Source organism: Aulonocara sp. 'chitande type north' Nkhata Bay, linkage group LG9 (genome assembly GCF_057382095.1).
Source record: "Aulonocara sp. 'chitande type north' Nkhata Bay isolate Kocher_YH1m ecotype deep benthic linkage group LG9, A_spYH_male_GT1.1, whole genome shotgun sequence".
In the NCBI taxonomy this organism is placed as follows: Eukaryota; Metazoa; Chordata; class Actinopteri; order Cichliformes; family Cichlidae; genus Aulonocara; species Aulonocara sp. 'chitande type north' Nkhata Bay.
This window is the reverse complement of record NC_141352.1, coordinates 12,636,308-12,664,125: the sequence shown is the minus strand read 5'-3', so window position 1 is coordinate 12,664,125 and position 27,818 is coordinate 12,636,308. Positions and strand designations below refer to the sequence as shown.

The following is a 27,818-nucleotide window of genomic DNA, read 5'->3' as shown; positions in this document are numbered from 1 at the left end:
TAACAGGGGCTACGCATCGATAGTAGAAACATTGATCGGCAACCCTTTGATTGGTCGGCGAAAATGTCGAAGGAGCGAGTTCGGTATTTTTCGGCAGCAGAGCAAGAACTCCTGATTGAGGGATTTCAGGAGTTTCAGAGTTTAATTAAAACGCAAGGGAACACTGCAAAGGCTGCAAAAGCAAGGAGAGAGGGCTGGCAGAAAGTTGCTGACAAATTAAACTCGTAAGTAATGTAATAATAATGGATTGGATTTATATAGCGCTTTTCAAGGCACCCAAAGCGCTTTACAATACCACTATTCAGTCACTCTCACATTCATACACTGGTGGAGGCAGCTACGGTTGTAGCCACAGCTGCCCTGGGGCAGACTGACAGAAGCCAGGCTGCCATATCGCGCCATCGGCCTCTCTGGCCAACACCAGTAGGCGGTAGGGTAAATTTATTATATGACACTATATTATATTATAGTATATTACATCATATCCTCTTTCACATTAGAGCCACGACAGGACCCACTAGAACATGGGAACAAGTAAAAGTGAAATATAAGAATATTCTACAGAATGATAATATTTTTCACTTATATTGCTTTTAGTCTCTTGGAAAGAGACCCTGAAATAATCTGTTTGTTTGTTTATAACAGCAACCAAGAAAAGGGCAGAGCAAAAAAAGACAGGTGGTGGTCCTGCACCCCCTCGTCAACAAGTTGGTTAAGTAAATAATACCCTCACGGGAAAATCGATATCTCTATGAGCACACTGTCGCACTGAGCTAAAGGATCCTGTCTATCCCGCAATATACGCTGAATTCTGAGGACTCTCCTTATCAATCTTGCACCTTCCGCAATGGGTGGCTCACGTATACGGACAGGACATTGCTGCGACAGACTTCCCAAATCCACCTTCGCTTTTATAGCCGTGGTCTCTCATCTTGATTACACGAAGTAATTTACTATTACTACTCTGAAATATGAATTACATCTGAAATAATCAAATACATGAAATAGAATGATTAATAGTACATTTCCCTTTTTTTTAGGAAATGACCTGTATGTATCTGTATGAAATCAATAAAAGGATCAAGTACTGCATTAACTTTAGTTACATTGATAATATTATTTATGGTAAAACAGTGGTAAAATATCGCTGTTGCTTTCATATAAATGAAGCGGACATACCTGAGTGGCCGCGATCTAATCCTGTTTACATAAAGTAAGCCTGCTCCCGAGCAGGTTTACGCTTACGGATCTGTTGCTATGACAGCAAATCCCAGATGAGCTTCGGGGAACCGAACGATCCAAGATCACGCGAAATCGTCAACAATCAAATCCAGCTAACTTAGCGAGGTACGAAGAACGGACCCCTGAGAAACAGCATTTTAAAGAAATGTAAATGATGCCAGTTGGTAGAAACTGCCTGACTGCTTGCAAAGTGACCAACAAAAGAAGAAGCGCAAACCTCCACATTCCTGCCCACACCCACAAACCTCCTTAAAAGCCCAGGACAATTGCTCTTAACTCCGTCAGTCTTAAGTTCCTATCCTGCTTGGTTTGGAGCTCTTTCAGCAGAGATACTTTCTCCAGCTTTCCTGTTTTAATCACTGGGATTTCAAAGATGGAAGATTATGGGATGCACTTTTCTCCAGGTATGTACTCAGCATTGTTGCCTGGTGAGCTAATATGAACAGAGTTGACTAACCTCTAAGACAACTTGCAAAAATGTTCTTTCACTCTGTGTTGTAAGTCCTGATTGCAGAAATAACCATTTCTCCCTCCACAGTTGAACAGAGAGTCCACTTTAAATCCTTTTTGTTTTAAAGAATCTACAAATATCCGACCACTTTTTTCCCCCCCAAGGTTGTGTCAAACTGTTGTGTTTAAGACTCATCTATATAACCTTTGTTAATTTTTCTGTTACAAAGTCAGTTGTGCCAAAACATATCAGCAACTGACCCATGTGGACCATATAGACTTGTGATTACTTCTCTTGTGTCTTTACCCTCACAGACTCGTGGAGTTATGACAGCGGGGTTGAAGGGAGTCTTCCCTTGGAAGAACTCGCTATATGGGCAGAGAGTGCTCTACAAATGGAGATGACCAACAAAACTACTGATACCTCTGAGGCTGTTTCCATCTCAGTCTCAGAGCAGAAACAAGATTTTGATATCCTGATCGTCGGTCGTGCTCAATAACACTAGTTTTATGGGTGAGGGCAAACTCATCAGCCAGTGCTGCAGCCTGCTGTAATGAGGAAACCTGTTCACTGAGGTATACTGCAATCTGCTTAGAGATACGGTTCTTAAATTCCTCCACCAACATTAATTCACGCATCAACGCCAGGTCAGTAGCTTTGCTGGACACACACCACCGATCAAAAAGCACACTTTTCTTCCTTGCAAAATCTCGGTAGGATTGATCCTGTCCCCTTTTTAATCCCCGGAAACGCTGGCTATAAGCTTCTGAGACTAGCTCATAAGATAGCAGGATGGCACTTTTCAGCTTGTCATAATTCAGACTGTCCTGAGCTGACAATGAGGAACAAACTTCCTGAGCCTTACCTACCAGCTTACATCGTAGCAAAATAGCCCAAGAATCCCGTGGCCAGTGCAAGGCTGCAGCTATATGCTCAAAGGACTCAAAATAACTGTCAACCTCGATGTCGTGAAACACTGGAACCAGACAAATGTTTTTCCCCCACATCAAATGGTGTGTCTGCCTGCCGAATGGAGGCAGTCGGAGGAAGGGAAGCCTGCTGGAGTTCCAACTGTTGCAACTTAACAGCTGTGTCCACCTTTTTCAATTCAACCTCCTTGGCTCTGGCAAGCTCTGCGTCTAAACGCTTAAGCTCCAACTCCTTTAGCTGGAACTGCCTCTCATGATCCTCCTTTTCCAACTGAAGACGAGCCAGGCGGACATGTAGCATAGCATCGTGCTTTGAACCTACGGATGACTCTATGGAGAGTGGTTCAAAGTGAGGCAGTGTCATTGGCTCGTCCTGAGGCAGCCACTGAGCAACAGGTGTAGACAGTGATGGAGCTACAGCTTGAGCTGGCACCTGCGGAACAGGCTGAGACGCTACACCATGCTCAAGTGGACTGGCAGACACTGGCAGGGCCACTATCCCTTTCTCCACCAAGCCAGACACAAGAGCAGCTTTCAGCTCAGCCTTACGTAGAGCCGTGGAGACAGAAATGCCATAAAATGATGCGACCTCATGCAAATCCATCTTCCTACAGGCGTCCAGCTGGACAAGCGAAGGGTTTTCCTTAAACACGGCAATTTCAAAGGTAGCCATTAAAACTGAAACTAAAACTACCTGAGGCTAACAGTAACAACAAAGAAGCACCACCTCCAATACACAAATGAAAAACAGGTGGGAAATGTTTGGCCACAGGTTAACCAATAAATAAAAATACCACCGACCCTCTCCCCAGACCTACCTACTAAAATCTTAGCCTAGTTAGCTTCTGGAGTGTACCAGGCTCGAGGCAACTTTAAAGGCTAAGCATCAAATGCACAAAGCACCGACAAGCCTGCCCCCGACAGGGAACTAATCCCCACCCGGGATTACTCCGAAAATAAAAAAGGCAAAATAAAAAATGAGTGCCTGAAGGAGGAGCTTACGCTCAGCTAGACACTCCCCTTTGCTAACTGGAGAGAGCGTAGCAGATACCATACAACTAAACAGGCCACCAGCAAACAACTCACTAATACTCAATTGCTGTTCCTTCCATTCATATTCCGGACGAGCCCCCACATTGTTACGTCCCCCCCGAAGGGGTCTAGGCATACGAGTGAGGGGACCAGTAACAAATGAGTCCAGAACAGAATGAAAGGAAAACAGACAGGTGTTTTTAGTAAATAAAATAGTCTTTATTATAGATAATCTTAACATAAAGAGCCGGCAAGGCCTTTTTACCAATAACACTTGGAAAAAGGGAAAAAGGTTGCAACAACACAGAACACAACAACCAAACAAAAACTCCACACCACGAGGAGGCACTTCCAGGGGCCCACAAGCTCACCCTGTCACTAGCAGCAGCTAGCTTTACTGCCACCAAGGCCCACAAGCCCACACTACTCACGTAAAGCAGGCATACTGCTTACACACTATAGGCAGGACCTTCACACAACTAGCACACAAAGCGGAGACACCAGAGAAAACTCCCTTGCGCAGAGCTCATCCCCAGCTTAAATAGCCTCAGAGGTGATTGCTGACTGGATTCAGGTGGCAAACAAGGCTAACCAAGAGCAGCTGTGTCCTGGGGAGAGAGGAGAGTGAGAGAAACAGAGGGGGTAGGAGTGGCAAGAGAGGAGGAGGTGGAGAAAAACACCACGCCCACACAAGGGCAGTTTCAGGAGGCCCAGCTAGGGCTGTAACAGGGAGGTTTACAAGGAAGTGAATTGGAACAGGTACATCCTTTTGCAGTTTATGAATACATCACTGATTATCATGCCTATGTCTTCCACTCACACTGAGCTGACATCAGCATGGTTGGTTATGTTGCAAAACCTTATAGTTTAAACAGAATCTCTGCAGCCTCTGCAACAAACTACCTGCTCCAGCAGAAATACTTAAACCAGTTTTGCCTTTTAGTCTTAGAATTCTGGCAGCAGCCTTAAAGGGAGTTGTCCCCTGGTAGACCTTACTACATGGGCTGAGAATGCTCTTGATAAGGTGATTTACCATGACCCATCGAAAATGAAAGAGGTGGTAAAGATGGCAGTACTATCCAAACAGTGTTTTTATTTTTATGTTTCTAGAATACAAGTGAGAGCCAGCCCCCACTCGAAGAAATTCTACAACCAGCGCATGATAGAGGCAAACTTGAGGAGGAAAAAGGGTGGACTAATTAGAGGAATTGTGTAGTAATAACAATAATGTATACTTTATTGATCCCCGTAGGCCAATTACTCACCAAGTGAATTATGGGGCAACCACTTTACCTACTGAGCTATCCCTGCCCCAGATGACACAATCACACATGCACGCCTGTTTTGAAGTCAGACATGCATGAATCACCAATGATTTTTCTTCTAAAAAAATGAGGACTTTGGTGGAATGAAATACTGCTTCATGTGTCTATGTGAAAATCAATATTTTTTAATAAAGTGTTAAAAAGTTCATTAATCTTTCTGATTTTCTCCAGACGCCAGAAACACTCCATGTACATGGACAACAGTGACACCTACTGGTCCAACATTATATAACAAGTGTGTGTGGTCAAAGTCGCAGCAATGTCCTCACTGCACACACACACATACACACACACAAAATCAAAGCTACACTTGAACAATTAGCATCCTCATTCTCACATTTAACAAACAAAATAAAATAAAAAAATATTTGATGTACAGTGTGTTCTTCTTGCAGGTTTATACAAATTTTATGTTTTTTATTTTTTTAAAAGAGTGGGACTGCCAGCCAGGACAGAAAGAATGAAAACCAGAGAGGAGGTTCATTGATGTAGTGAAGGAGGACATGCTGAGGTTTTGTGTGACAGATGATTAACCATTGAATTCAAAAGGTTCCAGAAACACTTCATGTACATACTCAACAGTCCAGCCTAGTGGTCAAACATTAAACAAGAAGTGTGTGTAGTTGAAGTCGCAGCAACAACAGATCATCTTCGTCCTCATGGCATGAAAACTCAGTGGGCAGATAAAATGAGGAAAAGAACAGGAAAAAAAGTCAATGCTTCACTTAGTTCACTTGAGCTGTTTCTCATCACACACGAACTGGATCAGGGCGTCATCCCATCGGCCTTCACTTCAGCTCCAGCAAGTGAAGGCCGATGTACTGCAGGATGGAACTGAAGTGCAACTCCTGAACGTAGACCCAATATGTGATTAAAACTGACATCATATTTAAGCTTTAAATTTGCAGTTTATCAAGCGTCACTGAGCACTTCAAATCTACCTTTAAATCTGTAACATAACAGCTGGACATCCGCTTGCAACACACTGTGTGACAAACGACACAAAAGCATTGTCAGCTCAGACATCAGCAAACGCACAACCTTTGAATTTGAAATTATCTGACTAAGGTTTGATTCATGTTACAGCAGCTCATGAGTAAATGAACACGGTGCATTAAAACAACTTTTAGAAGTACATTTTTCCAAATACATTTACTTTAATTTACTTGCGTAGGGTTAGGGGTTGCCACCTCAGCGCACAGTCAAGTTTCGATACCATCTGTGATCATTAGTGCCATGTGTGATGTGGCCTGACAAACCAGTTTTAGGTGACCCTAAAACTTAACGTTCATGGAATAAAAATACAGTCTACTGGAAATCCCTATGAAAACCAAAACAATATATTTCATCATTCAGTGATCAAGCAAGACCCAATGTTCTCTCCAAGGGATGGAAGATACAAAATAACATTTTAAAAAAACATTGCTGTAGGATGTTTTTTTTCAGCCACATTACATTATCAGAAAAAGTCAATAAGCCCGTTTTTCTTCTCTTTGTCAAAACAGACTGTCTAATTCTAATTATGAGCTTGAAAGAGCATTTGACATGCCCACTTTTTTCTTTGACTATGTTGTGTAGTATCTATATGTCCAGCATGGTTATATTTTACGTTTGTCTTACAAGACATGTTATATCGTTTGCGTGTGCTTGTTTTACATTAGTTTTACTGGGTCCTGGACATGCTTATTTTGTGGACTGTGTAAGAAACATTTTTATTGTTTTTTGTTTTATTAAGGGATTAGCTACAGGGGTTCATGGGGTTATTCTTTCAAGGGGTTATTTTTCCATTTGCTTTCTTGGGATTCCTTTTCTGTAATCCGAGAGTCGGAAATATCGAATAGGATAGCAAGGATAGCATAAAGTGACATTTAAAATCCAAAAAGTGAAGGGCGAAAGCCACTGTGACACCATTGCTCTGCTCTATCAGTAATCTGTATTATGTAAAAATGGTCTGTAAATACAGCATGTTTCCTAGCGGAGTTATACATATCAATGTAGTTATAAATTACAGTTTGTGAAAGTACACACTTAATTTTTTTAATAAAATTATTCAAGACATATGAGTGGACAGACAATGGAGGTCGACAGACCTGGTGATAATTGCTTCTATAGAAAGTTAGCACATGGCAGTGTCAATCTCTTGCTTTTCTTCTGAGTAGTATTTTATTTAGTTGTAATTCAAACAATAATTTGCTTCTTGAAATTAAGTAATGAATTTCTTGTTTTACTTTATAAATCTCAGATCCTGCCTTTACCTGCTCCCTCCTATACTGATGTGGTGTATGTGGTATTGCTGAGCTTGTATGTGGTATGTGAACTGTTATAGTTTTAAAAACAAAACTGTTTTATAAGTTAAGTTTTCTTTTGTGACCCATCCCATGCCCCTGTTATTTCTTCTCCACATCTGAACCATGGTAAAGGTTGCAGTTCAAGGGCCTGAGGCATGAAATTCTTTTCAGATCAGCTGTGATCAATATTTTTTGGAACTTGATAAATAACAATAAAAGCTGTAATGGCTCCATTAGCATTTTGTGTAAATGTTTGTGTTAAAATTATAGCTTTAATGAGGTCTTTCTACATTAGTTTTAGTTTGTATATGTGTACATATAGTATGTATATTTACAGTACAGTATGTTGTGTTTGTTGACATATTTTCAGGTGGAAGCAGAATATGTGAGGATTACTACTGCTGCACATGTTCCAAGGCTTTTTACACAACTTGACCAATACACTGACCAGCTCATAAAAGTCTTCAAGAAAAAAGGAGGCGTTGCAGGGAAGAAAATTAGACAAACTTTGGCCCCAGCCACACAGGTGCGTTATTCTGTTGGTAGCAAAATATTATGGCTAATAAGATCATTTTCAAATTTAAACAGCTAGTGTATGGTAGCTGCACAGTGCACTTACATTTATATTAAGCAAGACAAAGTTTGGTACTCAAAACGTTGGAAAATTTAAATTACCTAAACATATGTAAAATCTGATCCCTTGATTTAGGTTAAACCAGAAGTGAATGTTTTTATGTTATGTTTTGAATGCAAAAAAGATGATGTATTAGTTTGTCTTTACCTCCATTATGGACATATATAATGTGGTGGAAACCCTGCCCAACAGGTTAACTATTCATGTCCATGTGATGATTAGTTGGTCTTGTGTACATGTCTATCTGTGCAGTGGATATGTCATTCATTTTGCGTATAATGTGAGTTTCTGTCATCCTAAAGTATATCTGTTTTCTCTTCCTGTATCTCTGCCACTCTCTACAGAAGGAAACCATTGAAAAGGGGAGGGAGTGTGTCCTCAGGGCACTACCTTTTTACCTGAATGAAGACCCAAGCATCCTCTTCAAAGAATAATTGGTTGGTAATTTTAGTTTAGTTTTTTATCTGTATTAAACCAAATTTTGAATAACTAATGTTGTTGCATGTTGTAATGTTGTTGTTGTTGTAATTTGCATGGAACCTGTTTAAATGTTTTGGGAAATCTTCTTGTATACCCAAACTATTTCTATTTATCGTTGAATCTGTAGTCTAAAATAGTGGCGCACTGGGGTGCATGTTCCTAATATTGTGTTTACGTCATTAAAGGGTAGCTTTGGCCCTTTTTCTTTCTTTTTTTAAAACTGGATGCCATTTTTCTATGTTTTTGTGTCTAAGCTACAGCTGTTCAGAGGGAGCTGGAACAAATTACCCTTGCTATCTTTACCATCGAAAGAGCTGATGCCAGCACTCCTCCAGCCGATGTGGGTATAACCATCTAGTGTGTCCTGCATGACCTGGAAGACCTGGCCTCTGCATGTGCACTCTTAATGGGTGGGATATATGCACTGAATCTCAGTTAACCTCAAGACTGAAAGCTAAGAGACAATCAAAAGTATTGAGATTTAAAGGATTTAATTTAGAGATGATACTGCACCAGAAATGTTGAAGGGTGGTGTGTATATTAGCGTTCAAGGCATATTGTTATGAGGTGGAAATATGTTCATATTCAGTTTGTGTTACATTGTGTGCATTGTAAAGGTAATTGCAATACATACTAAAAATAAGGGTAAGTTAGGAGGTTGATCTGATATCCTCGTGTTGGTGTTGTTCCCAGATCATCATACTAAATGTTGTTCCAGGATCAACATTGCAAGTGACCAATCAGAATGTTGTGACGTCATACTTTTGCGACTTCGGGAAAAACCGGCGTAAAACAAAAAACTGTACTTAAGCTGCGTGAAACCGCCTCTGTCCGCCGATCAACTGACCCTAACCCTAACCGTAACCCTTTAATAAACAGTAAGCAGAATTGATATTGTCCTTGCAACATTGGAATTTCATAAATGCACGAATGGCTTGGCGCGCAAAAGAATAACGTCACAACAATGTGATTGGTCACTTGCACTGTTGAACCTGGAACAACATTTTCATGATGGTCTGGGAACAACACCAACACGAGGATATCAAATCATCCAAGTTGGGAATGCAGGATGAATGTATATTTTGTGGACTTTTAAAGACGAACAATTGTTTCCATGTTAAAATGTTTACATCTGAAGTTTTTTGCCCAAACACTGGTAAAATAAATGTTGACAGTGGCAAGTGTTAAATGGTTACTGCTGTGCTGTTGCAAAAAAACTGAACGCTGACAAGCTGTTTTATTGTTAGACCATAATGTTGGCATGTTTTGTTAAAGTTTTATTTGGGATGGTGATGTAATTTTCTTTGATTGCTAATATCAGTGGACTATTTATTATTATTATTATTATTATTATTATTATTGTTGTTGTTGTTGTTGTTGTTACATTTTTTTTTTTTAATTGTGGCTGTTGAGGTGGACACTTCACTTTGCATTGTTAAAGGAAAGCACTTCATTGGCATTGTGTTACTGGACTGACCCTAAGCAATCATTGCAAATAGCAACTTTGCTATCCATTTTAGACACTAAAAGAAAAAAACACTCACAGACCTTACTAGCATCACATGTGCATAACTCAAGTGTCATCTTATTAATGTGTTATGTGATCTTCAATGCGTTTTTTTTCTTCTATTTCTGGTAGATACAGACATTTAATTTAAAGTCTTGATGTTGCATCTGTCTACATACTGTTAATTACTAACCCTAATGAGCTGTTGTGTTTTATTTTGGACTGGGTTTACACAAATGCTCACTGAATGTGTTGGCAATAAAATAAATTTAAAAAAATAAGTTGGATGTACTTAATTCATTTGTGTGGAACCTGTTGACAAAATAGATTTAGGTAAAACTAATTAATAAAGCACAAGGTGGCTGAAAATATAATATTTGAATTAATCTAACTTAAATTTAACATTTTACTGCCACAAATAAGAAATGTGTTGAAGTAACTAATCTTAACTATCTAACCTGTAAATATATCATCTATGTTCATACAACATAACTTGATTTAGTTAGTCTTAAATATGTCTTGTTAATCTTAAGTAGTTTTTTTAAATTAGATGAACTAAAGATTTTTGCTTTAAACTAACATAATTCAATTTCGTGGAACCTGTTGACAAAATAATTTTAATTAAAGTCAACGTTTCATTTTTTTGCTTCCTGCACTATGTCATTTTTGGAGACTGGGGCACACATTATATTACCACAATCAAAGAAAATACATATTTGAACAATCAGACCATTTAACTAAAGATTATGGGGGGTGTCCTGTTTTGTCCACAATGTCTTTCTTGTCCTTACATGCACAGTGAAGGATTAAACTTATTGTGTTTTGATTTTGACCCAGGTGTCGTCTACATATCTGTACCAGTGGCTGGGTACTCTCCCTTTAAAAGAGCGAAGAGCTTTTCTTTCCACTTCTTCCATGTAAAGGTTGGCTGTAATAGGTGACACGGGGGAGCCCATAGCACAGCCATGTTTTACATGGGTTATCACTACGTCTCCACTGCTTCCGTGGTAGGTATGCAAGTGAAGAGAGAGACTACATACAAGGACACCATGGTTTCATCTGATTCCAGGGTAAGTTTCTGGACCTTGTCGGTGGAGTTATTGATGTGATGTGTGTGTGTTCCCCACAAGTGGTGCTAGGATGGTAGCAAGGTGTTTCGAAATGTTGTAAGTAGCTGAGTTTATGCTACTGACAATGGGTCTGAGCGGGACACCTGCTTTGAGGAAGTCCGTAGATGCAGGGTATGACATCCCCTGGGTAAAGGTGGTGATATGTAAAGCGGTCAATGGTTTTGTCCTTTTTCAATGTCTTGAAGCAAGCTATAACTTTTTGTAGCTGCTTGTGGGGTCTCGCTTTCAGGCTTCGTAGGTATTGTTGTCATTGAGGAGAGTAGTGATCTTTGTGTGGTAATCCGTAGTGTTTAGGACCACAGTGCACCTTCCCTTGTCAGCTGGTAATATATATTGATGTTGTGGTCTTTGCTCAGGGAAGCGATGGCCTTCTTTTCTTGTATTGTGAGGTTAGACGGAGAGACTTTGGCACTGGAGAGGGTGGATGAAACTTTCATCCTGATTTGCTCTGCTTGTGTCTGTGACAATTTGTTAATTCGTATGGTGGTTTCTGTGGCTGTGATGAGGTCCACTAGGGGCAACTCCTCTCCTCCTTGCTGACTCCATATCTGTCAATATGTTGCGCACTTATCTCTTGCCCAAAAATCTCTTCGTGGTAAAACGCCACAAATCCCACCAGTGATTCACTTCCTTATAAACAATTGAGTCATTGGCTGTATCCCAATTCAGGGTCTGCAGCCTTAAAGTACGCAGCCTTAACGGTCCACAAGGGCCGCGTACTTAAAGACCGCTAAGGCCGGAAGTGCGAGCCTTGTGAAATGGGACGGTCTAGCCTCCGTTGCGCTGCCCAGGTTGCCCAGCAACCATGATACTAACAGCTGGAAACATTTCATACAGCTTTGTTCGACAGAAATGAAGGAGAAAATCTTTTGTTCGTTTGTTTGTTTCTACGTGAGCTTTGATCATTCTCTGTAAGATTAAGCTCAGCTATTGAACGGCGTATATTTTAAAGTAAAGGCGTTAAAACCAAGTTAGTACAAACGTCACTAATGTCACATAACTTTGTGTGGCCAACAGTAATGTTTTAATGTTCTTCATTATTAAACATTTGCACATAAATAAGTGACATAATATTCAGTACTTAAAGTTTACTCTTCGGGTGCCCCTCATCTGCCTTTTTTTTTTTTTCGGCAAAATTATCCACACCCACCGCCGTGCTATGCATTCTGGGATATGTTGGGCCAGGAAGTCTACACCGCCATGTCCTTAAAATTCAGGGAAATGAAGGACGCATCTGAGGGCTGCATTTCGAGCAGCCTTTGAATTGGGACAGCCTTCGTCGCGTCGCTGTGACGTAATCGGCCTTAAAATGCGGCCTTTAAGGAAAAGCATTCGATCGAGTGGAATCGGGGTATCTTTTTGCAGTCTTGAGGAAATTTGGTTTTGGTAACAATTTTATATCTTGGATTCATCTTTTATATACTACGCCACTGGCATCTGTTTGTACTAACACTGATTTCGGAGTATTTTACTCTCACCTTTACTTTTCACTTTAGCAATAGAGCCTCTCTCTGTGGCTCTCAGAACCTCGCCTCTGTTTCAAGGGGTTATTCGTGGTGGTACGGAACATAGGGTTGCTTTATATGCAGGTGACTTATTATTATATGTTACAAATCCAACAATTCATTTATCCTCTATAATGCAAATACTTCTACATTTTGGCTCTTTCTCTGGGTACAAGATTAATATATAAAAAAGTGAATGTTTTCCCATAAACCCAGCTGCACAAGAGCTTAGACAAACCGATTTTGATTTCCAACTAGCTTCTTCAGGCTTTAAAGTGCATATTACCAGTTCATTTAAAGCTTTGCAAGCAGTAAAATTTAACCCTTTGCTGACCTATGTAAAGTTGTCTTTTCAAAGAAGGGTAAACCTTCCTGTATCACTTCTTGGCACTATTATTTTCATCCCTTCCTGTTTCCCTGTTACAGTTTACAGACAACCCCTTTCTAATTGGCTCTCTAAAAATATGGTATCAATTCCAGCATCACTTCAATTCAGTCTCTGCTTCTGCTCTGACCCTAATCTGCAACAACTACCTCTTCCCCCCATCGCTGGTGGACTCCTCCTTTTGCATATGTGCAAGAAAAGGTATCAAATGTTTTTATGACTTTTTTAAAGATAACATTTTTCTCAGCTTTAGTGACCTTTGTTCTTTGTATGATTTGCCCTCGTATCATTTGTTCTGCTACTTTCAAATAAGACACTGTGCATCTTCTATCTTGCCAGAGTTTCCAAGTCAGCTTCTCAAGCCTTGGTGGGAAGACTTATTCCAGTTGAAGCCTCACAGTAAGGCTCTAATATCACAAGTATATACTTTAATTATGGCATCGAGCAATTACTCAACCAAATAATTACTTTGAGTTGGGAAAAGGAACTGGGTCTTACGTTTGGGGAAGGTTACTGGGACAAAATAATTGACAGAATTCATTCTTCAGCCTCATGTGCAAGACTCTCTTATTCAGTTTAAGACGGTATACAGATTACACATCTAGATTATCTAAAATATACCCCAGCATTCCTGACCTGTGCAACAGATGCAACGCCTGTTTTTTGCCTTCCCGACACTTAAGTTATACTGGACTTTTTATTTTGAAGTGCTCTCTCATGTTTTGAGCGTTACACTCCAACCATGCCCACTAGTTTGGTGTTTCTGAAGATGCCACCCTAAACCTTAGTCATAAACAGGTGGATGTTATGTTCACTTCACTGCTGGCACGACGTAGAATTTTGCTGTCTTGGAAAGCTCATCACCTTCCAGCCCGATCACGTTGGCTGGAAGATGTTATGTTCTTTTTAAAAATGGAGAAAATAAAATTCAGACTCAGAGGAAATGTTAATAAGTTCTCACAGATGTGGCAGCCTTTTATTATTTACTTCAGTTCATTGAAAACACTTCCAACAGACTAAACTTTAGTACCATGGGGTTTTCTTTTGTTCTGGTTCTGGGGGGAGTGTTTTTTTGTTTGTTTGTTTGTTTTTGTTTGTTCTTTTTTTCTTTGCTTTTTCTTTTGTTTTGTTCTCTCTCTGTGTGTTTTTCCCACTTTTTCCTTTATTTTTATTTTATTTATTTAACTTTAATGGCCTAATCTGTATTGAGATATATCTTTGTGTCTGTGGTACCCTCTTTATTGGGCCTGATATGTCAACTTACATGTAAAAACTCTATAAATAAAGAGGGGGAGGGGCTGAGAAAGTTCAGTTTTGAATGGGTGTAAATATTTTATTTACAGTTTCTCATACAAAAGGCATATAGTATTCTTCATGTACATTCATACCAGCAGCAGGGTTAAATTCATACTGGCCGTTGTCTGGTGGCATCGACCAGCCAAATGTCTGGGGCGAGTTGGGGAAGGTCCACTGAGGTCCAGGAGCAAAACTGTCCACAGCATGATGATAGGGGCCCTGATGGTTTCCACCATTTGGGATTGGGTTTACCTCCTGGTGCTCGGTGTACTGCTGCCTGAATGGGGGCTGTCCCTTTCCCTGAAACTGAAACACAGACAGGTGGACTGTCAGTAAAATAAGAATACTTTAAGAATACTTCAATCAATTCCCCGGATAATGACAGAGTCAGAAACAGTGCTTTTTAATAATAGGAGATACTCTAATAGGAGATGTCTCTCTCCCTGAAACTGAAGGGGACAAGGGGACTGTCAGTAAAACGAGAATAGTTGTTTTAAATTATTGGCATTACACTTTTTTAAATACAGTCAATTCCCCAGATAATGACAGAATCATCATCATCATCGTTTATTTGTATAGCACTTTAAGAACACACCAGGCAGACCAAAGTGCTGAACAACACAGATCAAAACAACAACCAAATTAAAAATACCATAAAATCAAAATCATAAACAATTCTGTTCAATAATTGGAGATACTTACATGAAGTGGGACGCCCTGATTCACATGCTGAGGATGTGACCTCCTCCTAAACTTACTCCGTCTGTTTTGAAACCAATTTTTTACCTAAAGACGGAAGAAAACAGAAAACATTTAATCAGTACAATGGACCCAAAATTCAATTTCTTATGTTCTATTGAATTGAAAAACACTCACCTGTCTGTAGGTCAGACCTGTCATCTCTGCCAACTGTTTCATCTCCCTTGGCTCATAGTAACGTTTCAAATTAAAGTGATGGACAAGAATATTCAACTGCCTCTCCGTGAACACCACCCGGGCCTTTCCTTTAGGTTTCTCTGGAGCAGTGCTGGGAGGGTGCAGAGTGGCAGTGATGTTGCCATCCTGGCTTCTTGGGAGAGCAAAATCTTGTTTCTCTTCTGAGACTGAACTGGAAACAGCCTCAGAGGTATCAGCGGTTTTTTTGCTCATCTCCATTTTTAGAGCAGTCTCTGCCCATGTAGAGAGTTCTTCCAAGGATAGACTCCCTTCAGGGCCGCTGACTGAACTCCACGAGTCTGTGAGGGTAAAGAGACAAGAGGACAAGTAAGCACAAGTCTATATGGTCCACATGGGTCAGTTGCTGATATGTTTTGGCACGACTGACTTTCTAACAGAAAAAATTAACAAAGGTTCAATTGATGAGTCTTAAATCCCAAAAGGTCTCAGACTGAAGAAGTCACAAAACATTTCTCCCATTGAAAACATTACATCCAGGTGAACTGAATCAACCTTCAGGGATTTACTTACCTGATGACTGAGCATCAACACAATGAATCTTAAACACAAAAGTTTCCCACAAAGTAGAAAAAAATAAGTCGGATATTTGTAGATTCTTTAAAACCAAAAAGAATTTAAAGTGGACTCTGTTCAGCTGTGGAGGGAGAAATGGTGACTTCTGCCATCAGGACTTACAACACAGAGTAAAAGAGTATTTTTACAAGTTTTCTTAGAGGTTAGCCAACTCTGTTCATATTAGCTCACCAGTCAACAATGCTGAGTACATACCTGGAGAAAAGTGCATCCCACAATCTTCCATGAAATCCCAGTGATTAAAAGAGGAAAACTGGAGAAAGTATCTCTGATGAAAGAGCTCCAAACCAAGCAGGAAGGTGACTTAAGAGCAATTCTCCTGGGCTTTTAAAGAGGTTTGTGGGTGTGGGCAGGAATGTGGGGGGGTTGAGCTTCTTCTTCGCTTTACAACCAGTCAGGTTGTTTCTACCAACTGGCATCATTTACATTTCTTTAAAATGCTGATTCTCAGGTCTGAAAAAAAAAGTACAGTTAGAAAGCTGCCGTGCAAAATGAGCTTTACCAAATCTTTCCACCTCACACTTTATAAAATATGAAACACTTAATGCCTAAAATTAGCAGCTAAAATTAGCAGCTAATTACTGAAATGAACTCACTGCATGTTTGCATCAATTAACGCAGTATTAGATCACCCAAAGAACTTTCCACTCACATAGAACATTTTTGCAAAAACATCTTCACGTTATTTGACCTGCAGCCGTTCAGTTACACCTCTGTGTAAACCCCCACAGCAGCTTTTTGAGGCAAAAATGGTTTTTGTACTCACAAATGTGGCACAGAATATCACAATGACCGCTGACCACTCATTTTGTCTTTATTAACTTTAATAAATGAGTCTGAAAGTGGCAAGTGAAATTAAGTCAATTTATCAAGGTCTGCATAGTTAATCATGTGTTTAAAACGAAAGAAGGTGGTCTATATAATGTGAAGAATTTATTTAATAAAACAAACAAACAAATCTAATGAGTTTAGATTGTTCTGCTTTCATGTCAACTAGATCTGTGTTAGATGATTTTGATTTAACTTCCTGCTCTGGTTGTTTCAGACAAGCAACCAGTTTGATCTTTGCACCAATGATTAATTTACTTTCTATTATCAGGAGATTTGTGCAAATAGTTTATAATTTCAAATGTATCAGAGCAAATACAGCTGCTCTTTAAATATATTTTAAACAAAATGTGTATTATTAGTATTGAAACCTGATATTTATTAAATGTTTTAAAATAAGCCAAATTGTACCAATATTACATACAAATAATGACTTAGACCTCTAATTTAGATCTTTGTAATCATGTGGAGAACATTACTGAGTTTATAAGATAGCAAAAGGTAGTTTCCCCCTTCTTTGAAAAGCACCTCTAAATGTGTGAAAAGTGAAATTAAACCACCCACATAAGCCAAGGTCAACAAAAGCAAGGCTAACGATCCACATCAACACATCTGGCCTCCTCTGGCTCATTCAGAATTCGAGACGAATTCGAGATGCACCCAGTTCACCCAGTGACCACTAAACATACGCTAATGTGTCTTTTAGAGTTCCTGTATCACACCCTGCTACCTCTGATTAATTATCAAGTCAATGCAGACAGATGGCACCAGGGCCATGAGAGATAAATGAGGGTAAAGGTGTTTGTGTTAACATGTCTTGATTTGAAGTAACTGCAAAGACACAGAAGTCATATTGTTTGCAGATGATACAAAGTTATTGTGGAAGTAACTTGGAACAACTTCTGAATGAACTAGAAAATCAATTTAGGACTTGGTTTTTCTATAATGATTTAACACTGAATCTGAGCAAAACAAATCTCATACTATTTGGGAGTCAAGCAAATTATATCATTAATAAACTGATGATAAATAACATAGAATTAGGATAATAAACCAAACCCACTTTTTAGCCTTTTTATTAAATACTCTTACATTTAAAGGCTTGACTGACCTCAGAACTCTACACATAATTTATAAAGCAACAAACAAATCTTTGACCCACAACATTTAGGACTTGATCAGGGCTTGTGTGGAACCTTCTTTAAATCTTAGTGATTCACCGAGATAGAAAACAATTTGAAAGAGTGAGTGGTGAATCAAAGAGAAGAAATTAAATAAACTTAATGCAAACTGCACAAAAGAATGTAAAACTCAGCAATACATCTAGTGAGCAGCACTTCTCTGAGCGAAACGAGCTTCTTGATGTCAGAGGTCAAAGGAGAAAGACCAGATGACTTCATGCTGATAGGAAGGCAGCAGAGACTAAAAATAACCACTCATTTAAAGCAAACTATACAGAAGACCATCTCTGAGAACACAACATGTCAGAATTTGAAGCACATGGGCTAGAAGCAGCAGAAGACCACACTGGCTACAACAGCTGTCAGCTAAGAACAGCAAACTGAGGAAACAGACTCACAAATATTAGACAATAAGAGATTGGAGAAATGTTTCCTGGTCTGATGAGTCTCCATTTCTGCTGTGACATTCTGGGTCAGAGGTTAAACACAAGATTTCATGACTTTCACTTTTTAACATCCTCAAATATTGTAAATTATGATGTTAGAGACTCAATGAAAGCAAAACAAAAATGCAGACAGTATTTAATCATAGCAAAGTCATCACTTGTTGGAAGAAAATGGATGGCACTGACTGCAACATTTACAATATATATAAAAAGTTGACTTTATTAATCTCCTACTCGAGCCTTCATCTGCCCCACCAACTCTGGGGAAAAGAAGGGAAAAAAGATTTACATTACATTTTAATGTTTTTCTTATTGTTTTATTTTAACTGAGATTCACTGAGTCTTATCAAAACAGCCTCTGTTTTATATTTAAATGGAAAGAAGATAAAATCTACAAGAAATAAAACAGTTAAACAGGATAAAACATGTGTGTAGCTTCCATGTTGAAAAACTGCAGATGAGTTTTAAGTCTTTTAAATCTTTGTGAAAAGCACCAGCATGTGGTTTGGCAAGACCAAGATTGAATAATAATAATGGATTACATTATATAGTGCTTTTCGGGACCCCTCAAAGCGCTTTACAATACCACTATTCATTCACTACAGTTGTAGCCATGGCTGCCATATCGCGCCATCGGCCCCTCTGTCCATCACCAGTAGGCGGTAGGTGAAGTGTGTTGCCCAAGGACACAACAACCGAGACTGTCCGAGCCGGCAACCTTCCGATTACAAGACGAACACCCAACTCTTGAGCCACGATCACTCACGATGGAAGAAATCTTCATCTGAAGCTTTGCTGAACATAAGGATTTCTCTCCGGTCATCACGATTCGGCCTTTATCCTGATCAAGTTCTAAATGTTTTGGCCAAAGATTTGTTTGTTGCTTTATAAATTATGTGTAGAGTTCTGAGGTCAACAAAGTCTTTAAATTTAAGAGTATTTAATAAAAAGGCTAAAAAGTAAGTAGATTTTAATTTTGAGATTGGACTCTCACTTTTATAAAACTTGTGTGTACTGCCAAGCACTGTTTTAATATATAAATATATATTAAAACAGTGCTTGGCAGTACACACAAGTTTTATAAAAGTGAGAGACATCTGAAGAGAGTTCTTAGGGGACACACTCGTCACAAAAGCGTACTCTGACCTGCAAGTCTTGGTTGAATTCATTGACAACCAGTTGCAGTACTCTGGTAGCTTCACGCGTACTGATGGATATATGCTAAATGCAGAGAACATTGACTACGCGTGAGGAAAGAGGATGTGCACTTGGTGTTGACTGAGCTGGATCCCTGAGGGGTGGCATTGAGGCACACAAGACGTCTCAGGCGAAGGCGAACTATTTTTCAAAAGGGCTGAACTTCATCTGGCACCTGTACTCCTACGGCAAACTTAAACCATATGGCATCTCAATCAATGAGAGTGTTGATGGTTTGTCGAGAAAAATAATCTGTCTTAATGCATACACAACAAATAGTAATCTGAAAGTGATCGGGGGGTGTTACGTAGAAGCGGTGCAGCGGTGTAGAGTTGCCAGAGGTGATCTTGGAACTGAAAATGGCCATGTTATAGGCTTTCAGTGTTTCCTTGTGCCCGTGGCTCCTTACGACACCTTTGAGAGTTACCTGGAGGGAGGAAGTACTTCCAATGAAAGAATTGAATACTGGTGGCATTTTCTTCACAGCCAGTGTCTGGAGTTCTGGTTATTCTTATTTGCAGACATCAGAGACAATGGGTACTTTGATGGTGGGTTTCTGGACAAAAACCTTCAGTTTGTTTTGCATGGGTCTTATCCAGGTGAGCTAATAAATTATGTTTTCTTGCATGTATGGATGCATGCGTTTGTGAGTGAGAGATAAAGGGAATGGAGGAAGTGATAGAGAGGGAGTAGAAAAAGTATAGTGAGTGATGAGATGTGGACCAGATTGAGGGAATGGAGAGACTTGCAGGAAGAAAGAGACAAGAGAGGGAGAAGAGGTGGAGAGCAGCAGGGAGTAAATGAAATGAAAATTGTGTAAATACTATAATTTAGGCTTAAGAAATCGGCTACCTTAAAGAACAGTGTAACAACCAAGACTAGAGAAAGATCTGTGTTCAAGATGTTGACGTGGCATATGTAAACTTCTTATCTATAATATTAACTCTTTACAATAAACGCTATCCCCTGGTGAATAAAGCAAAGAAAACTGAAAACATGGCTAACAAACGCATGTAAGAAAAAGAATCTGTTATACAAGAACAAACTTATAAAAGGTATAAGATAAATTCATAATAATTATGAGAACGAGTAAAATAAATTACTACAGTAAACTTTTAGATAAAAAAAATATGAAAAGCGTGGACAGTACTAAATGATATTGTAAATAAAGGAACTAAAAGATTGGAATATCCCAATAACTTTCAAACACAAAATACACTGATCAGTGACATAAAACAATTTGCAAATGGTTTTAATGACTTTTTTTCTTAATGCTGGTCCTGGTTTACCTAAAGAAATTGTAAAAACTGGACACCCTTCTAAAAATAAAACATTAACTATTACTGTAGCAAACTCAGCGGGAGTAGATGAACCAAGCCAATGGTAAAGACTAATGTAAAATATCACAGCATTACAATCACAGGAGTTAGTGTGTGGAACACCTGTACGTATGAAATTAACAAAAGTACATCAATACAAAAATTCATACGATTGTTTAAAAATAATAAATTGTACGGTGGGGCAGCACAACTGACACAGCAACACACACGGGGAAACAAGGAACCAGGAAAAGATCACACCACAACCATAAATGATTAAGAAAGATGAATAAAACTCATATATATAGTTATATATATATATATATATATATATATATAGGGCTGTTTTAATTTTATGCATTATGTGTTTTATTTCTATATTTTTGCTGTTTTCTGTTATTCTATTGTTTTTAACTTATTTTCTGTACAGCACTTTGTTCCTGTGCTGGGTATTTTAAAGTGCCTCATAAATAAAATTGGATTGGAACTTTGTGTTGACAAGATTGTTAGTTAAACAATTACAAGTCTACAAATCAGTATTGTTTGTATGGACAGCAACTTTTTTAAAAATTTGTTTATTAAGAGATTATACAAACTTATATACGTTGTATTGTATACATCTTACGTGACATATTTTATCAAACATTTCTTTCCCAATCATTTTAACGTTTTCTTGTTAAACAAAAGACAAATTAAAATACAAAAAACATCATACCAACACAAGAACAGAAAATTGAGAAAAGAAAAAAAGAAGAAAAAAGTGAGTAAATTAGAAAAAATATTAAATAAATAAATTAAATTAAATTAAATGTAAAAAATTAAAATTAAACACTATATAAATACAATTTAAAAAATTAAATTAAATTAAAAAAGAATAGAAGGGGGAGGGGGGTAGATCCTATGCCTACCTTAAAAAAAAAAAGTACATTTCAAATTCTTTTCAATCTATTCGGAGGGTGGGTAAATTGCATTGTTCTAAGGAAAAGATTTGAGATATTCCACAAGAATGTCCGGACAGTATTAAGCCATTGCAATGCAGATGGAAGTAAAATACAGCATCTAGCAAGAAGGGAACAAAAAGCTAAGATCTCAGTTTGCTGGGGAGTTACATTAAGAGGGATCTTTGGAACTCCAAATATGGCAACTAAAGGGTCTTCTCGGATCTGACTTCCAAGAACCCCTGACAGTACAGAAAAGAAATCAGTCCAAAATTGGTTCAAACTTGGGCAGAAGAAAAACATATAATAATAATAGATTGGATTTATATAGTGCTTTTCAAGGCACCCAAAGCGCTTTACAATGCCACTATTCATTCACACACTGGTGGAGGCAAGCTACGGTTGTAGCCACAGCTGCCCTGGGGCAGACTGACAGAAGCGAGGATGCCATATCGCGCCATCGGCCCCTCTGGCCAACACCAGTAGGGTAAAGTGTCTTGCCCAAGGACACAACGACCAGGACAGAGAGCCCGGGGATCGAACCGGCGACCTTCCGGTTACAAATACGCTTCCCAAACCCCTGAGCCACGGTCGCAAAGGGAGGTGCGACATCTGTCACATTGGTCTATAATTGAAGGAAACTTTAAACTGTATAAGCTGTAGCCTAGCACATGGTGTACTTGAACGCATGATGAGATTCACCTTATCCCACCATGATTCAAACAGTTCAACACCTAATTCATGCTCCCAGGCGGTTCTGATTTTACCTGATGGATTAGATTCGGTCACCATAAGCATACAATATATATTTGATAGAGGTGATTTTTGATTAGGCGTAACAGCCAGAAGGTCAACCCATGATGGATCAGCAGGGAGAATTGGGGAATTTGGAAACAGTGATGAGACACAGTCTAATTTGCAAATAGAGAAGGGGCCTGTAGGACTCACAGGCCGTAGGCTCTTTGCCTTTCTTCAGTAAAACTGAAATAGATGCCTTCGTTAAAGTGGGGGGCAGCCAGCCTTTTCTCAGTGATTCATTATATAGATCAAGAAGGAGAGGGGCTAGCTTGTCTTTAAATTTTTTTAACAACTCAGCTGGAAATCTGTCTGAGCCTGGGGCCTTACCGCTCGCATACACTTGATTGAGCCAAAAACGTCCTCTATTTTAATAGGAGCGTCGAGCTGCAACTTTTTTTTTTTTTTTTTAAAGTGAACATATAAGGAGAAGCGTCCACCAAGTATTTCCTGCCATGGCGTCCACGTCACCATGGTAATGGCACAGCCAGATAACAACATGAGATTTCAAAACATATGTACATTTAACGAGTTACTTTTAATGAACCTCAACATAATTACTTTTATAATTCTTTGTTATTTATCAGACTCCTGAATAGTATGAGTTTTGTTTTGCTCAGACTCAGTGTTAACTGATTATAGAAATAACCGAGAACTCAGTTAAATTGATTTTCTAGTTCATTCAGAAGTTGTTCCAAGTTACTTCCACAATAACTTTGTGTCATTTGCACATAATATGACTTCTGTGTCTTTGAAATTACTTCAAGTCAACACAGAAACCTTTATTTATCTCTCATGGCCCTGGTGCCATCTGTCTGCATTGACCTGATAATTAATCAGAGGTAGCAGGGTGTGATACAGGAACTCTAAAAGACACATTAGCGTATGTTTAGTGGTCACTGGCTGAACTGGGTGCGTCTCTAATTCTGAATGAGCCAGAGGAGGCCAGATGCATGTGTCCGTGGGTTTATGACGAGCGTTGTTGTGGATCGTTAGCCTTGCTATTGTTTACATCGACTTATGTGGGTGTTTTAGTGTCAGAGACTTTTACAATGTAGAGGTGCATTTCAAAGGTGAAAGCTACCATGTGCTACCTTATAAACTCAGTAATGTTCTCCACATGATCAAAAATATCTTAATTATGTAAGTCATTAGTTGTATGTAATACAACGGTGGTGGGTCTCATTAGCAACAGGGATGAGACCGACTACAGAAGTGAGGTGAGACGCCTGGCCACGTGGTGTGCTGACAACAATCTCTCTCTGAATGTGGAGAAGACGAAGGAGATTGTTGTGGACTTCAGGAGAATGCACACCCAACATGCTCCTCTGACCATTGACGGAGCGTCTGTGGAGAGAGTGAGCAGCACCAAGTTCTTGGGTGTGCACATCACAGAGGATCTCTCCTGGACGTACAACACCACAGCACTGGCCAAGAAATCACAGCAGCGTCTCTTCTTTCTCCGCAAACTAAGAAGAGCAGGAGCACCAGCCCCCATCATGTACACTTTCTACAGAGGCACCATCGAGAGCATCCTGTCGAGCTGCATCACTGTGTGGTTTGGAGCCTGCAATGCGTCCTGTCATAGAACCCTCCAACGCATAGTGAGAGCTGCAGAGAGGATCATTGGTGTCTCTCTCCCCTCCCTCCAGGACATTTACAGCACCCGTCTCACTAAAAAAGCCCTTTGCATAGCGGCTGATCCCACACACCCAATGCAAAGCTTCTTCAAGCTGCTGCCGTCGGGGAGGAGACTGCGGAGTCTCCAGGCCAGGACCAGCAGGCTGAAGGACAGCTTCATCCATCAGGCTGTCAGGAAGCTTAACTCCCTCCCGATTCTGCCCCCTCTCCCCTCTCTCCTCCACGGTCTCACTGAACTCTGTCACACACACACAAACACACACACTCTCTGACTCACTCACTGGCCTGCACCAGTTACCAGTCACTTTGTGGAGCATTGGACTGCCATTACCTCATAAGACTTTGTTGTACACTTTCTCTTACCGTACATTACCAAATCTCCATTTGCACTATTTGCCTATTTGCACTACTCTGCCTGGCTTACACTCAATGTCACTTACCCATTATATTGTATATTATATAGCTTTCTTGTTATATGTAAAATTGTATTTATTTAAATTTTTACTTTTTAATTATTTAATTACTATTTACTATTTAATTATTTTACTTGCATTTTTTAATCACTTTTATATTTAAATATATTTAAATGTTCATTTGCTATTTATCTAGGGAGTGAAGAGTAACGCAATTTCTATTCTCCGTATGTCCTGTACATGTGGCAGAATCGACAAATAAAGTTGACTTTGACTTTGACTTTGACTAATATTGGTATAATTTTGCTTATTTTAAAACATTTTCAAAGATGCTGAGTTCAATTGGTGTAATTTCAGTTGCCACTTTTAAACTGTTTCATTTAATAAAGTTAATGAAGACAAAACGAGTGGTCATCGTGATATTCAGTGTCAGACTTTTTTAATGGTTTGTCAGAGTTTGAAAAACTTGTTTTGACCTTAAAAAGCTGCTTTGGGGGTTTACACAAAGGTGCAACTGAACGCCTGGAGATCAAATTAGTGTGAGGATGCATTTGCAAAAATGATCTATGTGAGTGGAAAGTTCTTTCCACTCACATAGACACTTTCCACTTAATCTTGCTTTCACTCACCCACTGACTGAACAACCCAAAGAACGGCCAAATGAAAGACCCACTGAACAACCCACTGAACAACCTACTGAACAACGCACTGAACGACCCATTGAACGACCCATTGAACGACCCACCGAACTGAATTTGGTGTTGAATTTATTTATTTTTTGCTAATTTAAGAGCAGTTAAAACGGACACTAAAGTAATGGGTAAGAGGTTAAATTGAAAGTAAAACAGTAATTTTAGGCATTACATTTTTGAGATTTTATAAAGTGTGAGGTGGAAGGATTTGGTAAAGCTCATTTGTACGGCTGCTTTCTAACTGTACTTTCTGTTTTCAGACCTCAGAAACAGCATTTTAAAGAAATGTAAATGATGCCAGTTGGTTGAAACTTGGTAGGGTAAAGCGACTCACAAAGGAAGAAGCTCAACCCCCCACAATCCTGCCCACACCCACAAACCTCCTTAAAAGCCCAGAATTGCTCTTAAATCAGCCTTAGGATACACAGCACTATCCTGCTTGGTTTGGAGCCCTTTCATCAGAGATACTTATTCCAGCTTTCCTCTTTTGATCACTGGGACTTCAAAGATGGAACATGGGATGCACTTTTCTCCAGGTATGTACTCAGCATTGTTGCCTGGTGAGCTACATGAATAGAGTTGGCTAACCTCTAAGACAACTTGCAAAAATACTCTTTCACTCTGTGTTGTAAGTCCTGATGGCAGAAGTCACTCTTGGTTCTGAATAATGTACAAATATCCCACTTTTTTTCTGGGAAACTGTTGTGTTTCAGACTCAGCAATTTACTTTTTAAAAACTTTTTTTTCCTGCTGTCTCAGAAGAGAAACAAGATTTTGCTCTCCCAAGAAGCCAGGATGGCAACATCACTGCCACTCTGCACCCTCCCAGCACTGCTCCAGAGAAACCTAAAGGAAAGGCCCGGGTGGTGTTCACAGAGAGACAGTTGAATATTCTTGTCCATCACTTTAATGCGAAACATTACTATGAGCCAAGGGAGATTAAACAGTTGGCAGAGATGACAGGTCTGACCTACAAACAGGTGAGTGTTTTTCAACTTACTACAACATAAGAAATTGAATTTTGGGTCCATTGTACTCATTAAATGTTTTCTGTTTTCTTCTATCTTTAGGTAAAAACTTGGTTGCAAAACAAACGGAGTAAGTTTAGGAGGAGTTCACATTCTCAGTATGTGAATCAGGATGTCCCACTTCATGTAAGTATCTCCTATTATTAAACAGAATTGTTTCTGATTCTGTCATTATCTGGGGAATTGACTGTATTTAAAAAAGTGTAATGCCAATAATTTAAAACAACTATTCTCGTTTTACTGACAGTCCCCTTGTCCCCTTCAGTTTCAGGGAGAGAGACAGCCCCCGTTCAGGGAGCGGTACACCCAGCACCAGGTAAATTCAATGAGAATGGGTGCAGATAATCAGGCCCACTTTTCTCATGCTGTGGGCAATTCTGCGGCTGGACCTCAATGGACCCTCCCCGACTCCCCTCAGATGTTTGGCTGGTCAATGCCACCAGGCAACGGGCATCACGAATACGACACAGCTGTTCAAAACCCAGCAAAAATGTCCACTATGATCGAAGCAATGGGAAGAGCTGTGAGTACTCAGACTGTTCTCATTGAACACAACATGGATAAGATCTTGGAGAAGCTCACGGCTCTTCAACAAGAAATTGACAGACCTGGTGACGAGTGACAGACATTTAGACTGTCTGTGAAATTGGAGGCACCAAACCCAAACATCGTCTCTCCCCTGCATACCGATGTCCCTGGAAAGCCCATCAAGACCTTTTTTTTACTGTTACTGTTTTAGAGGTCCTTTTTTTCCTCTTGTCCCTGATGTACGAATTTTCACTGTCTTTTTGTCTTTTTGGTTTCTTCCTGGTGCGGCTACATCCGCAGCCCCAGGACACAGGAATTTCATTGCATGTTGTACTTTGTATGACTGTGTATTTGACTAATAAAATTTGATTTGAACACCAGTTCAGCACTGAATGGAATATAAACAACCCAGGACTTTTTTTTAAATTATTTTTATTGTCTTCATGTAGCTCAACAGTCTCAGATTTGATCGCTTTCAGTAAAGTGGGAGGGGGGTATTCAATATCCAATGGATTTTAGAAATATTAGAATTCAGTAGGCTCCGGCTACTGTAAATAGTCAAAATAGCCAAAATACATACTGGGATATCAGAGAAAACACCATCAGAAATTCTGCATATAAGATTAAGAGATGAATTCATCAAAATGTGTTTTGTTTCATTTTGTTGTATTTGTTGTAAAAAATATTGTACATGAAGAAAATTCTCTTCCTTGTGTGTGAGAAACTGTAAATAAAATATTAGTTTCACCCATTCAAACTGAACTTTCTACATGTCTCCAAACCTTCTGTCAGAGACTGAACATCCCCATATGGAAAAGAAATAGTAAAAACTTATATGTGATTTACTCATGAAAGTGGCCACTTTCTCATTACTTTCATATATTGTTTTAGTAAGTATCCAAAACATACAAGTTTCATTATCTAATTTTTCAAGGGATCTTATATCTGTTTTCACTCTTATATGCTTTTCATACAAGTTTCACACAAGACAGATCCAAACTTTATAAGATTTATATATATCTTTTCCATATGGGTCCAAATGTTTTAGAGACTTTAAACCTCTATCTTTCCATGTTAA

At 39.2% G+C, this 27,818-nt stretch overlaps 2 protein-coding genes and 1 long non-coding RNA gene across 4 annotated transcripts; 2 read left to right on the top strand and 1 right to left on the bottom strand.

The window, feature by feature from the left end:
- Nucleotides 1-6,591: 6,591 nt before the first annotated feature.
- LOC147321780 (uncharacterized) lies at nt 6,592-9,025 on the top strand. Of its 2 annotated transcripts, XR_015131015.1 has the most exons (5): nt 6,652-6,678; nt 7,222-7,287; nt 7,638-7,793; nt 8,246-8,338; nt 8,636-9,025. It is a non-coding gene; the product is annotated as an uncharacterized LOC147321780 (long non-coding RNA). The 2 variants fall into 2 exon arrangements; XR_015131014.1 differs by having other exon boundaries at nt 6,592-7,287.
- A 4,948-nt stretch (nt 9,026-13,973) lies between these two features.
- On the bottom strand, nt 13,974-15,960 carry LOC147321779 (homeobox protein NANOG-like). The gene is made up of 4 exons (XM_086305115.1): nt 15,930-15,960; nt 15,081-15,439; nt 14,907-14,990; nt 13,974-14,510 (listed from the first exon to the last, which is right to left on the bottom strand). The coding sequence occupies exons 1-4, from the start codon at nt 15,958-15,960 to the stop codon at nt 14,256-14,258; spliced, it is 729 nt and encodes a 242-aa protein (XP_086161241.1). The 3' UTR covers nt 13,974-14,255.
- Nucleotides 15,961-25,692: 9,732 nt separating this feature from the next.
- Nucleotides 25,693-26,991, top strand: LOC147321778 (homeobox protein NANOG-like). The gene is made up of 4 exons (XM_086305116.1): nt 25,693-25,720; nt 25,944-26,164; nt 26,255-26,338; nt 26,478-26,991. Exons 1-4 carry the CDS (start codon nt 25,693-25,695, stop codon nt 26,832-26,834), a joined length of 690 nt encoding a protein of 229 aa, XP_086161242.1. The 3' UTR covers nt 26,835-26,991.
- The last annotated feature ends 827 nt before the right edge of the window (nt 26,992-27,818 follow it).

Coding starts and splice junctions, on each gene's coding strand:
- LOC147321779 (XM_086305115.1), bottom strand. CDS start 15,960: ATGGAAGATTGTGGGATGCACTTTTCTCCAG. Junction 15,440..15,929: donor TGGGATGCACTTTTCTCCAG/GTATGTACTCAG, acceptor TTACCCTCACAG/ACTCGTGGAGTTCAGTCAGC. Junction 14,511..14,906: donor ATCAGGGCGTCCCACTTCAT/GTAAGTATCTCC, acceptor TCTGTGTTTCAG/TTTCAGGGAAAGGGACAGCC.
- LOC147321778 (XM_086305116.1), top strand. CDS start 25,693: ATGGAACATGGGATGCACTTTTCTCCAG. Junction 25,721..25,943: donor TGGGATGCACTTTTCTCCAG/GTATGTACTCAG, acceptor CTGCTGTCTCAG/AAGAGAAACAAGATTTTGCT. Junction 26,339..26,477: donor ATCAGGATGTCCCACTTCAT/GTAAGTATCTCC, acceptor TGTCCCCTTCAG/TTTCAGGGAGAGAGACAGCC.